Consider the following 13334-nt stretch of genomic DNA (forward strand, 5'->3'; position numbering starts at 1 on the left):
GAATTCTAAGCTTTAAGAAAATCTTTGAAGATGTCCAGAATAACCAAAAATACTATAAAATAAAGTTAGAAATAAAGTTCGGTTGGTTGATTTTATCTAAAACATGAATTTAATAGGAATCTAATGATCCTTAAGTTGATGCGCCCAGAGAAAAAGTATTTACAAGCAATGTAATATCGATAACTTGTCATAATCTCGAATTCTCTATCTTACGATGGATCTGTGAAAGAAAAAATTAGCAAATTGAGTGTAGCGCATTATGACTATATTTAAAACTTGTGAGTTATAAAACTTATTGATCTTATTTTTTATCTCATTTTATAATAAACACTTTCTGACTCTCAGGACCTCCGTTTAAATATTATTTGCCAAAATCGCCTGCCTGCAATCGGCTAAAATGTATTTGAATTAGCATGAAGAGAGAGTGCTAGCAGCAAAAACAAAAAACTAGATGAGCAAGTTATTGGATTTGTTGGTATTTGCTTATGGTAAACACTAGCGGATATAGATAGGAAACAAGTCGCAGATTATAAAAGAAGAAACAAAGACAAGGAGATGTACCTTCAGTCACAGTATTCAACACATTCTTGAAAGAGGCAATCGATGGATTATGATAGCATGAATATGGAATCACAGTCGACGATGAACCGATGATGTGAATAAATGAAAATTTGCAGATAATATACTTGTTCTAATAGGGAAACCATAAGAAGAAATCCTTAAAAAGTTAGACTTAATAAATGAAGATAAGCACTGAAGAGTTGTGAACACAGTTGAGAAGTAGAAAAATTTATTTTTTTTGTTCAATTAATAACCAAAGAAGAGGTTATTAGAAAAGATGATTTTTTTTTAGGCTGGAGGATAAACAAATAAATAGAATAGAAGTGGAGGTAAAATGAATATGGAAGTAGAAATGGAGGTAAAAAAGAATTTGTGAAAATGTGGTACGTTGAGTCCTGACAGATGGTGGCGAAACAAGGAGTCAAGCCTAAATAAAACTTTAGGAGCATGGAAAGAAGCATAATGAAAGTTAGCAGAAGAGAAAGAAATTTAAATAAATGCATGAAGCGAAAAGGAATGAGGGATGTAGGATTAGTTTCCTTTTTCTTATTTGTTTCAGATATTCATTGTTTTTATTTTTAGAAGCGCCAAAGTGCTAAAATGTATTATATATATCTAGCATTGAATATAATCCCATTTTTTAGTTTATTAGTTACAAATAAACAACCCCTCATGAGTATGTCTTGTTGAATTTTATGTGAATAAAAAACTGTTTGTAACATAAAATTAAATGTATAAAATTGCGAAGCAGGAGAGTCAATGTGATCAGCCAGACCACGCAATGTGTTTCGCTTCGGCTAAAAGAGTTATAGGTATCCACTTAAAGGGAGAATAACCCGCAGAATTTAGAGCATGGCCGCTGGGAAGCATTGGGCAACCCTGCTAGAAGACAGGATACCTGCCGGCCTCCCAAGAAAAGATTCTGTCGTGCTCTTCCGAGGAACTACAGAGCACGATCATCTCCAAGCACACCTCCACAAAATAGGTATTTGGGACTCGCCGATTTGCTCATTGTGCAATAACGGCGTAATGACTTTTCTACATTTGAACGCGTGCCCAGCATTATAGGGCATGAGCACTGTATATGAGTAATATTGGTCTGCCAGACAAAAAATGGCATAACGCCTTTGTCGCAGGATAAGGGAAATAATTAAATTAAACAGATTGTTATTATTATTGTTATATTTGAACAATTAACCATTTTTCATTTTTAGGCTACAGTGATTACATAAATCCTTAAAAAATTTTGAATTCCATTTTTCATACTCAAGGGACAGAAATTTTCTGCAAAAATTCAAAATAAACATTTTTTCTTTTAGATTTCTAGGAAAATACTTACAGATTTTTGTGAGAAAAAGAACGAGAACGATTTCTGAAAACACCACAATGGCTCAATTGTTGGTTGCGATTGTGAAGTTTTATTAAATAACTTTTAAGACTTTTTATTTTAGTTTAATTAACTTTTATTAACTGTATTAATTATAATAACTTGAACCACGAGTTGTTTTGATAGGCGCCAACCATGATCTGACTAGTTCTCACAGCTGTTACTAACTACTCCTATTTTCATGTGACTGGTTTCAAATTGTGACTATTTCTATCGTAGACAAGTTTTTGTTCGCTTTGCCTTCTTATCAGTTCTTGCCTCACTTTTTCATACTTTTCACACTCATCCTTTTTTACATTAATTGGAAGGATTCCACGCGTTTTGTAACCAAATAACAATTCATTCGGCGACTTAATATTGTTTGAGATCGGTGTGTTTCTATATTCTAACAATGCAAGTGTTGGATCTCTACCACTGTGTTCTATCTTTTTAAACATGCTTTTAACTGTACCTATACTCCTTTCTACCATACCATTTGATTTTGGATAATTTGGACTTGAAGTTACATGTTCAAAATTCCAGGATTTTGCAAAATTTCGCATGTCTTGATTTGCAAAATGAGTACTATTATCAGAAATTACTTTTTTCGGAATACCAAACCTTGCAAAAATTGACTTTAACTTTGATACCACAGTGATTCCAGACATGTTTTCCAATTTTGCAACTTCCACATACTTGCTAAAATAATCAATAACTAATAGAAAGTGACTGTTTTGAAATTCAAAAAAATCCATTCCTAGTGTCTCCCATGGACCAATAGGAACTTCATGTGGTAACAAAGTTTCTTTTACATTTGCTCTTTTAAAACGCATACATGATTCGCAGCTGTTTACAATGTTTTCAATATGCTGATTCATACCCGGCCAGTATACAATTTCACGTGCTCTATTTTTACATTTTTCTATACCAAGATGACAATAATGAATTTTAGTTAACATCTCTTTTCGCAGACTTTTTGGCACAACAATTCTGTTACCTTTAAAGACTAAACCCTCAATTACACACAATTCATCCGCATAAGTATGATAAGGTTTTATTATATCCGGTATCTTTTTACTATTATTTGGCCAACCTTCTTGAATGAATTTTATCAGCATTTGCATTTCTTGGTCATTATGAGTTTCTTTTTGAAATTCAGCTTTTTTCTCTATTGAAATCGGAAATGACTCTAATAATAAACAAACTTGTGCTTCAATTTCTTTTTCACTTTCACGAGACGGCTCTACAAGATAATGACGAGATAATGCATCAGCCAATAACAATTCTTTTCCTGGCTTGTATTTAATTTCTATATCATATTTTTGCAATCTCAGTCTCATTCTCAATAATCTTGCTGGACATTCATTTAGTGACTTTTTAAATATGTACTCTAACGGTTTATGATCACTTTCTACAATTACCATAAATGTACTGACTGAATCTTTCACAAGCAAAACAAATAGCTAAAGTTTCTTTTTCTATCTGAGCGTACCTTTGTTCAGTTTCTGACAACGATTTGCTAACATAAGCAACTGGTAAGTTGTTTTGTAAGAGTACACTACCTAAACCATCTTTTGAAGCATCTACTGATAATACAACTGGTTTGTCTACGTCGAAAAATTGTAAAACAGGATTTTTTATCAAAATTTCTTTAACTTTTTTATAGCTTTTTTCTGCAGTTTCTGTCCACAACCATGGGACGTCCTTTTTTATCAAGTTTCTCAAATGTGAACTTTCGTGTGACACATTTGGGATATATTTACTGACATACGCAAGCATTCCCAAAAACGTTTCCATGTCTTTTTTGTTTTTTGGACGTTCCATGTTTGTTATTGCACGAATTTTTTCGTTGTCCATACTAATTCCTTTTTCTGAAAAAATATGACCTACGTATTTCACTTTGTCAGCTCCAAAAATACATTTTTTTAAATTGAAAGTTACATTCCATTCTTCTGCCCTTTTCAAAACTGGTTCAACTCTTTCATCATGTTCTTTTTTATCTTTTCCCCAAATCATGAGATCATCTATATAAATCAATGCACCTTCAATGTCCCCAAAAATCTCTTGAAAACACATTTGAAAAATTTCTGACGCTGACGTAATTCCATAAGGCATGCGCAAAAATTTGTATCTACCGTACGGTGTATTAAATGTGACTAGATCTGAGATTTTTTCTGTTAATTTTATCTGTGCCAGAATGCCTTGTCTGCATCCAGTGTTGTGAATACCTTTGCACCAGGCATTCTGGAGCACAAATCTTCAAAACTTGGAATTTTAAAATGCTCTCTTTTAATATTTTCATTTAAATAAGTTGGATCAAGACAAATTCTCAAATTACCATCTGGCTTTTTTACAATAACAAATTGATTTACTCCTATTTTCATGAATCTAGATGGCGACACTATCGTGACAGCGATAAAGTATCCTCATAAATAAGGAAAATCCCTAATTTCGAGAGGGAGTTTGATAATTTTTTCTTTTGTAGAAATAAGGAAAACAAATTCAAAGTTGATCATTTATCAACAATATATGTACTTTTTGGTGACCCACGGCCTTATCAAACAGTTTTGATTCATTTTAGGGCAGTTCTGAGAGAGGATGAGGCGAGGCTTTTTTCGTTAGTAATATTTCGATGCAGTTTAGAGCTTATAGAACATGGTTAATGATATTAATCAATCTTTTTATTGCTTTTAAGATAATTTCTTACATCAGGGGTTGAGTCGATTTACAAAGTATCAACAGTAATTACAAGAAAGACAAAATAGTAATAATAATAAATTATAAAAATAAACTAACTCTTTTTGTTATGTTATAGAAAAATAACAAATAAATGGTGGTAAGAATAATTAGACATTATCATTTTACCTAAAAATAATAGGAAAAAGGGATATAAAATAAATCAACTAAAACTATTGCTAACTTAGAAAAAGTTTTAGTTTATAATCGATTGTATGTACTTGGTTAACCTGTCTCTAACATCTCGCCATGTCTATATTGTACCATGTGCTTCTATGCATATGCGATAGTTGTTTTTACTCTTTGTATTTTTCTTGTGTTTTGTTTATGCAATATAAGTGTTTTGTTTGTGTACAATATTTATTACGTACCTTTAACTGGTTATGGGCCCAGGAAATCTCTGACTTATTGAATTATTTAGTTATTAAAACTGTCCGGTAGGACAGTTGTATAAGGGTTGATCATCAAAAACTGCACGAAAAAGCGTAACGTTGAAAAACACCCAACTTTGACAATTTTTTTCTCTTTTTCTACTAAAGATAAAATTCCCAAATTTTCTTTAAAATATAGGGCAAACCCTCCTTTATAACTGTAATTTTTTTGCAACAATCCAGATCTAATAGGTTTCGAGAAAAAAGTTGCCGAAAATGAGCAAAAACGGCTTTTTCAAAAAATGTTCTTGTTCTTGTTCTTGTTCTTCTTCTTGTTGTTGTTGTTACCTTTTTTGTAAACAACGTAGCGCCTAAACGCGTGAACCGATTTTCATGAATGAGGTGTCATTCGATTCGGAATTTTATGTAGATGTGCCTTTTGGGGGTCTCAACGCTGTACATCGAATGGGAGAGGAGTTAGCCCCCTTTATGTAAAGACCCCTCCAAAATTATTATTACTAATTACTCTGTAAATCTTGGCACGATTTTGATAAAATTTGGTAGGATGATAGGGTTAGGGCTCCCCTACGTAACATTAAAGCGGCGATCTGCTCTTACACTTATTAAGGGAAAGTATAGCAATCGTTTCAAATTATCGACACGTAAACCAGTTTTCATGAACGAAGTGTCATTCGAATCGAAATTTTGTACAGATTTGCACTTTAAAAGTCTCGACGCTGTGCCTCGTAAGGAGGGGAGTTCGCCCCACCCAAGTAAGGCCCTTTCTAAAACTATTATTACCAATATTTCCATAACGCTTAGTCCGATTTTGATAAAATTCAGCTCGAATAAGTGGTTAAAGCTCCTCTACATGGCTGTGAAGTGATATCATGCTCTTGCACCTACCAAGAGGAAGTACTGCAATCGTTAAAATTATCAATGAGTGAACCTACTTAAATCAATGAATTGTCGTTCGATTAAAAAATCTTTGCCTCTTTGCCTTTTAGGGAGAAGTACTTCAATCGCAGTTTATTTTTCTTACTCCTCTTAAAAGGAAGTACTGAAATCGCAGTTTAATTTTTCTATTTACGTACAAATACCTTCCAATGTTATTCAAAACGCTTTTTCAAAAAATTGTTATTGAGGATGGTTTGGGAGACCGCAACTATAATCATTCTTTAAAAAGATCTCTCCAGTGGTAGTTACGGTTCCGACTTAACACCTTATCAAGTTATAATGATAGAATTGCTTATTCCAAATTTGAAAAAAATCAAATCTGTAAAGCAGATATGTAACTTTGCAAAATAGACAAAAAGGAAAATCTATCCAAAAGGTACAAAAATCTCCTTAACAAAAACTTACAGTTTAAAAAGTTAAGTATAAGGGTTGATTAAACGCCAAAAGGTACACAAATCAGCAAGTACCCAACATTTCATTAATACTTCATTAATATTTAATTAATTTTACTGCATTAATTTTCATTAATATTTTTTAGAATTTATTAGATGTCACAGACCCTTATGCTGGCCACTTCATTCATAATATTTTTTTATGAGTTATGAATTATTCTGAGTAGTCACTTACACATGCATGTTAAAGTAGAAAAAAACAAAGTTAGAGTCGGCCACTTTTTAAATTTGAATCACGGAGGATTTAAAACAATATTTCAGACTTGAATTCGTCTTACCGAAATATTTGTGAGCACAAATAACACAGTTAATAACAAGTAGATTATTCAACAATAATTATTCATTTCTCAATTGTAATTTCATTTAGTCTCCCTAATTTTACTTATAGTAAAATGCTGGTATAATTAGCTGTCCTAAAAATATGCTTATCTTATTTATTTTATATTGTATATATACAACATTGTGGGAAGAATACTAGATTGAGAATGTAATTGAAGAAAACTATATTATTTACGATAAAGCCAGATTGACTACTACATAAAGTAACAATTGCTTTAATCGAAGAATGAACTTAAACCGACGATTTTTATTTAAAAATAAATAAATAAAATAAAATAATTAATGTATGTTGGTGTGAACATTTTTTTTTTGTAAAGTTTTTGAATTTTTTAGCCTCATATTTTTTTTCTTTTTAACCAGTAATTAATAGTTTGATTATTATAAATAACTAGATATTACAGTCAATCTACAGTGCTACTTGAACATATATTTTGTAGATGAAACTGGCCAGCATAAGGGTCTGTGACATCTAATAAATTCTAAAAAATATTAATGAAAATTAATGCAGTAAAATTAATTAAATATTAATGAAGTATTAATGAAATGTTGGGTACTTGCTGATTTGTGTACCTTTTGGCGTTTAATCAACCCTTATACTTAACTTTTTAAACTGTAAGTTTTTGTTAAGGAGATAGTGTATTATAGTGTTCATTGTAATGGATGTAAAAGTATCTATTGAAAAGTTGGATGGACTCAACTGGCCGAGATGGAAGAGGCAAATAGAATTACTTTTAAAACATCACGAAGTTCATGAAATCACTATTGGTGAAACAAAATGTCCTACAGAAGGTGAGACTAATATTAAGAACTAGAAAAAATTAGATTCTTTAGCACAAGTGATATTGGTGACAAATATGAACGATAACAATGTTGATATTACTGCTACATGATTTTTGGAATGAGGTCTTTAAAAAACATCCATAGTACCATGAGGTCTTACTTTCCTCATTTTAGATTTACCTGAGGTTGATGCCTGCGATGAAATGTCAGAAACAGGGTATCCTTATTCGACATCGTCTTCAATCAGCAATAAACTACTCTCACCTTTTACATCTTTCATAGCAGCTTTAAATAGTGTATCACAATCTTCCAGGCTTTTAATTAACTTAATTTTACCTTCATCAATGATACGAACTTTGACGTTGTTGTTGAACCAAACGTGTTCAGTCTTCTCCTGGCTTTGATATAATTTCGCCTCTTTAAGTAATCTAATATAGATCGGAGACATAAGTTCATTAATTTAAATCGGTTGCTACCAGATTCGCTGTATAACAAATCTAATTTTAAGTTATTTTTCTTAAGTTTAAGAATATCTTCTAGAAATTTGAAGTAAGTTTTACTATTATATTAGGGGGAAAGGCTGTTTTCACATTTTTCTTAGGAAGAATGCGATAACAACCAAAGATTCTTTAAGGTAAGATCAACTGGAGTAAAAATATTATTGATAAGATCCATTATATTCTTCTCAAGAAAGTAAGGAACATTATAAATGATAATACTATTATATCTGGTATGTTGAATATTTTCATGGAGTGTGTGTGATTGTTGCAGGCTATCATTTTTTAGTTGAGAAATTACACGTTTCATGTTACTATTGGCCAACATACTCGTACATGAATCAAGTTTTAAATTAAAATTAGCTATAAAGGTTTTAATTGAATGTAATTCTGTATGTATAGATTCAATTTTATTCATCAGTAAACTAACCAGATCAATTCCCCTACCACTGTTTAACTCTGTCCCTCTCATTATTTTAACTATATCAGAATCCATCTTACTGTTTAAATGTAACTGCTTTTATTTTTTTTTTTTTTTTTTTTTTTTTTTTTTTTTTTTTTTTTTTTTTTTTTTTTTTTTTTTTTTTTTTGGCGCATCAACAGCTGAGGTCATTAGCGCCCGGAGCTTTTTCCAGTGCACTGCCGGCCTCCGGACAGTGTTCTCTCGTTACAGACAACACTGTCCATCACCGGACAGTGAGCTGTAAGAAGCTCCTAGGAAGAGAAAATCTAAGGGTCAGCTGCTGGATTCGAACCCGGGACCTCCGCGTGGGAGTTTTTATTATTATTATTATTATTATTATTATTATTATTATTTCCTTCCGCTATTAGATGTTAACAAAATACACCATCACCATGAACTTACCCTAATGTTAAGGTTTATATTCACACCAAGTTCGCCTCAAAAACTCACTTTGACCCAGGTAAAAATATAAAAATTAGCAGAGCAAACAAAGCACATGTGTAACCAAGTCTTGGACTCAACTTCAAAACATGATTAATGATAATAAGAATTAAATATGTTGAAAATCCGAGTTTAAAGTAAACATATAAGTTAGAAAATGAAGAATTGAAGTGAGAGCAAGTTATGTAAGTGTTCAGACAGATTTTTTTTTTCTCTCTTTCAAGAATTTTGTTTTAAATTCTTTAGAAACTGATTAAACACAAGTAACTATAACTTTATCCTCGTATTATAAGTTTTTCGAAACACAAAATAATGCATATTTCTTTTAGTTTTTCAGCACCGCCATGCTCTGGTTATGGATACTGGAGTTTTTGGTGTACTGTATCTGTCTTGGCAGTCAGCTTTTTGTCCACGGCTCAGGGTAAGTTATCTGGTTTTCTTCATTATAAAGTAGCGCACCTGGTTCTGTTTCTCTTGCAGCAATGCGCTTTATCAAAAACTTGAAAAACTTTTTCAATAAGAGGTTTATTCAAACATCTATTTAGTCAAAAATACATGTTTTGAGGCCCAAAGTGTTTTTAGCGAATATAGTACTTGATCATTAAAAATGCTCACCTGTAAATGTGCAGCCATGCTTTTGCCACAAGTACAGTCTTGCCTGCCTGAAGAGCTGTTCTGAAGAGAAAAATTAGTTGATTTTCTCAATTTCTCTAAGTAGAAGTTCAGTCGAAAGAATGGACTTAATTAGTCCTATACTTCTTTTTTTTTTGCAAATAATTGTAATTTTTTGTTTCATTTTAAGCTTCAATGAGGCAATCCTGTAGGGAGCAGTAAGGTGCTTTTACGTATCTCAATGGTGATCTCTATAACAAAAACTTATAGTTTAAAAATTAAGTATAAGGATTGATTAAATGCTAAAAGGTCCTAATGCTGGCTATTTTCACGTACAAAAGATTTGTTCAAGTAGCACACCATTTAACTTTATATTAATCTATAATATAATAATCAAACGGGGCAAAAAAAAAGTTATAAAAAATAAAAGAAATTATGAGGCTAAACTTTTTAAAAGAAATGCCTAAATGCAATGATTTTGCTTATTTATTTATATATTTTTTAAATTAAATTCATCAGTTTAAGTTCATTCTTAGATTAAAGTGATTGTTACTTTATGTAGTCAAGCGTTATAATAATAGGTAATAATTGATCTCAGGGGCAGTGTATGAGATGACGGTTGAGGGAAGAAGAAGAAGGGGAAGACCTAGGACCAGGTGGAAAGACTCCGTATTAGAATCCCTGGTGGGATACGGTTTGGTGGAGACCGAGAAATGGAAGGAACGGTTCGGATAGTAGGTTGAGAGGGATCTTCTAAGTTGCTGAACAAATCGTAAAATTTAACGTTGACGCCGTGGCTCCACAGGAAATCAGATGGAGTGGTGGTGGAAGAGTGGAAAAGAAGGACTACACCGTGTTGTATAGTGGAGCGAAGAAAACTGGAATGAGAGGCACAGGATTCTTGCTAACGAAGAATATACGTCGTTGCTTGTTGCTTTTTGAGCCGATCAATGACAGATTATGCAAAATCCGTTTAAAGCGAAGATTTAGAAATGTGACCCTTATTTCCACCTACGTACCAACAGAGAATAGCCATGATGATGAGAAACTAGCCTTTTACGACCAACTGTACAAACCCTTCAAGCAGCTCCTAGATACGACGCGAAAATTATATTGGGTGATATGAATGCTCAGATCGGCAGGGAAAGTTTCACCCGCACGGTAGCTGGAGTGTGCACGCTACAAGAGGTAACGAATGATAATGGTATGAACTTGTGTCAATTTGCTGAGGCAAATAGTTTATTAATAAAGAGTACCTGCTTTCCACATAAAAAGATCCACACTGGGACATGGAAGGCACCAAATGGTGTATTGACACAAATAGATCATGTACTCATATCCAATCGTCATACTTCTTCGATTATTGATGTTAGAGCTGCTCGAGGTCCTGACTGCGACTCTGATCATTTTCTGGTTAAAGTTAAGTTTAGAGAACGTTTGGCACGTGTTGAGCAGGGGAAACGTTATAAGAGGAAGAGATGGAATTTAGAGGCACTTAAAAATCCTCGGAAACTGAATGAGTTTAAGGAAGTTAGTGATAAGAAAATGCAGGAAAAACTAAGGATTGAGACTATTGGAGGTGAGAATGTAGGAATTGAGGAATCTTGGAAGAAAATCAGGAAAGTAATCGAGGAAACGGCAGATGAGGTCGTTGGTGAGAAGGTGAACAGAAGAGGAGAAGAATGGTTTGATGTCGACTGTTTGGAAGCACTGAGAATAAGGAATGAGCGCAGGTTGATTATGTTACAACGTACGACAAGGCAAAGTACAAGTGAGTACCGTGACAGTCGTCGAAGAGCCAAAACGATCATAAGATCTAAAAAGAGAGCATTTCTTAAGAAACAAATGGAACTAATTGAAGAACTAAGAACCAATAATGAAACCAGTAAGTTCTACGGTGCAGTTAAACACATTAACCGAGGTTTTAATCCTGCCTTTGATACGTGTAAGGATAAAAGTGGGAAAATAATTGAGGAAAAAGCACTGGTTGCAGACCGATGGGCGGAGCACTTCGGCGAAATGTTGACTTCTGATACCTCTGATGGTAATATTCGGGAGAGAATATTAAGCTCAAGTGTAAGTGAAGGAAATGAAAATGATATCGAGCCCCCCGATATTGAAGATGTTACGGAAGCAATAGAAAAATTAAAAAGCAATAAGGCACCTGGGGAAGACTTACTGGTGGCTGAATTCTTTAAGAATACCGGTGAACTTACCTTAAATCAAATGTATGCTCTTATCCTTGAAATTTGGGAAAAGGAACAAATACCGAAAGACTGGGGCACCAGTTTATTAGGTCCAATGCACAAAAAAGGCGACAAACTTCTATGTGATAATTATCGTGGTATATCCCTACTAAGTGTGGCTTACAAAATCTTTTCCAATGTAGTGTTAAAAAAGCTCAATTCGTTTGTTGAAGATATCCTTAAAGACTATCAGTGTGGTTTTCGTCGAGGAAAAGGTACAGCGGACCAGATCTTTGTGATGCAGCAGCTGTTTGAAAAGTGCTGGGAATATAAAATTGATTTACATATTCTCTTTATCGCCTATCGCCAAGCATTTGATAGTGTAGATAGATCGAAATTATTTGAAGCGCTGTTGGAATTTCGGATCCCGCATAAATTGGTTAGATTAATCAGCATGACCATGGACAATAATGACGGAAGAGTGCTAGTTGGCGGTAAGCTGAGCAGGATGTTTCCTATCTCGGCGGGAGTGAGACAGGGCGATGCTCTTTCAGCTGTTCTCTTCAATCTGGCTCTTCATAGGGTGGTACGGGGGCTGAACATTTCCGGGAACATCCTTCAATCATGCAGTCAGATGTGTGCGTATGCAGACGACATTTGTCTGATAGCTCGCAGTGCCCCAGCACTTAAGGAAATATTTAGGAAGCTAAATGACGAGAATAAAAAGATGGGGCTAAGTATTAACGAATGCAAAACAAAATACATGAGCACTAGCCCAGAGTGCAGCTGCGAAGAATTGAAAGTAGAAGGATTTACGTTCGAACGTGTTAAAAGCTTCACGTACCTGGGGTCTGAACTAAAGGAAAATAGAATGATAACCGAAGTGAATGGGAGAATAATGTCTGCAAACCGAGCTTACTTCGCTAACATGAAATTGTTTAAGACCTCCTATCTGTCCAGAACCTCGAAGATAAGGCTTTATAGAACCTTAATCAGGCCGGTTCTTACATACGGTGCTGAAACATGGACGTTCACATCTGCCATGATAGATAGTCTCAATGTTTTTGAACGTAAGATCTTAAGGAGGATTTATGGTCCAGTTTGCGACACGACTTCTCGCACATGGAGACCCAGAAAAAACTGTGAGCTTTATGCTCTATATGGGGCTGAAAATGTGGTCCGTTTCATCAAGGCTCGACGATTGGAATGGTTAGGCCATATTGCAAGAATACCAGAAGACAGGATGTCGAGCAGACTGCTGCGTGGTACCGTAATAGGCACGAAGAAGAGAGTTGGCCGACCGCGAAGACGTTGGCTTGATGATGTTGAGGAGGACTTGAGAGTCCTTAGAGTGTCAGGATGGAGGACAAAAACAGCCAATAGAGATGTCTGGAGTCGCATTATTAAGGAAGCCAAGGCCCACCCCGGGCTGTAGAGCTACGTAGTAGTAGTAGTAGTATATCTCATTACCTATTATAACTAGAACATTGCAATTTATACCAGCTATAGAGCAAACTTTACTTTAAAATTCGGTAACGAATTCATTAAAATTACAACACAACTAAAGGAGATA

At 34.0% G+C, this 13334-nt stretch overlaps 1 protein-coding gene across 3 annotated transcripts in view; it reads left to right on the plus strand.

The window, feature by feature from the left end:
* Positions 1–13334, plus strand: part of LOC141455675 (CD109 antigen-like) — a 70890-nt gene that overhangs the window by 8601 nt on the left and 48955 nt on the right. For 2 of the 3 annotated variants that reach the window (XM_074130922.1, XM_074130921.1), the window contains exon 2: positions 9293–9384. The exons of the other annotated variant lie outside the window; for it this stretch is intronic. In XM_074130922.1, coding sequence (XP_073987023.1) covers positions 9308–9384 — 77 coding nt within the window. In that variant the 5' untranslated portion in view covers positions 9293–9307. The remainder of the gene's footprint in view (positions 1–9292; positions 9385–13334) is intronic. 3 annotated transcript variants of the gene reach the window in all.

Source organism: Rhodnius prolixus, unplaced genomic scaffold, assembly GCF_049639745.1.
Source record: "Rhodnius prolixus isolate KJV_2025 unplaced genomic scaffold, Rpr scaffold_4, whole genome shotgun sequence".
NCBI classification, from domain to species: Eukaryota; Metazoa; Arthropoda; class Insecta; order Hemiptera; family Reduviidae; genus Rhodnius; species Rhodnius prolixus.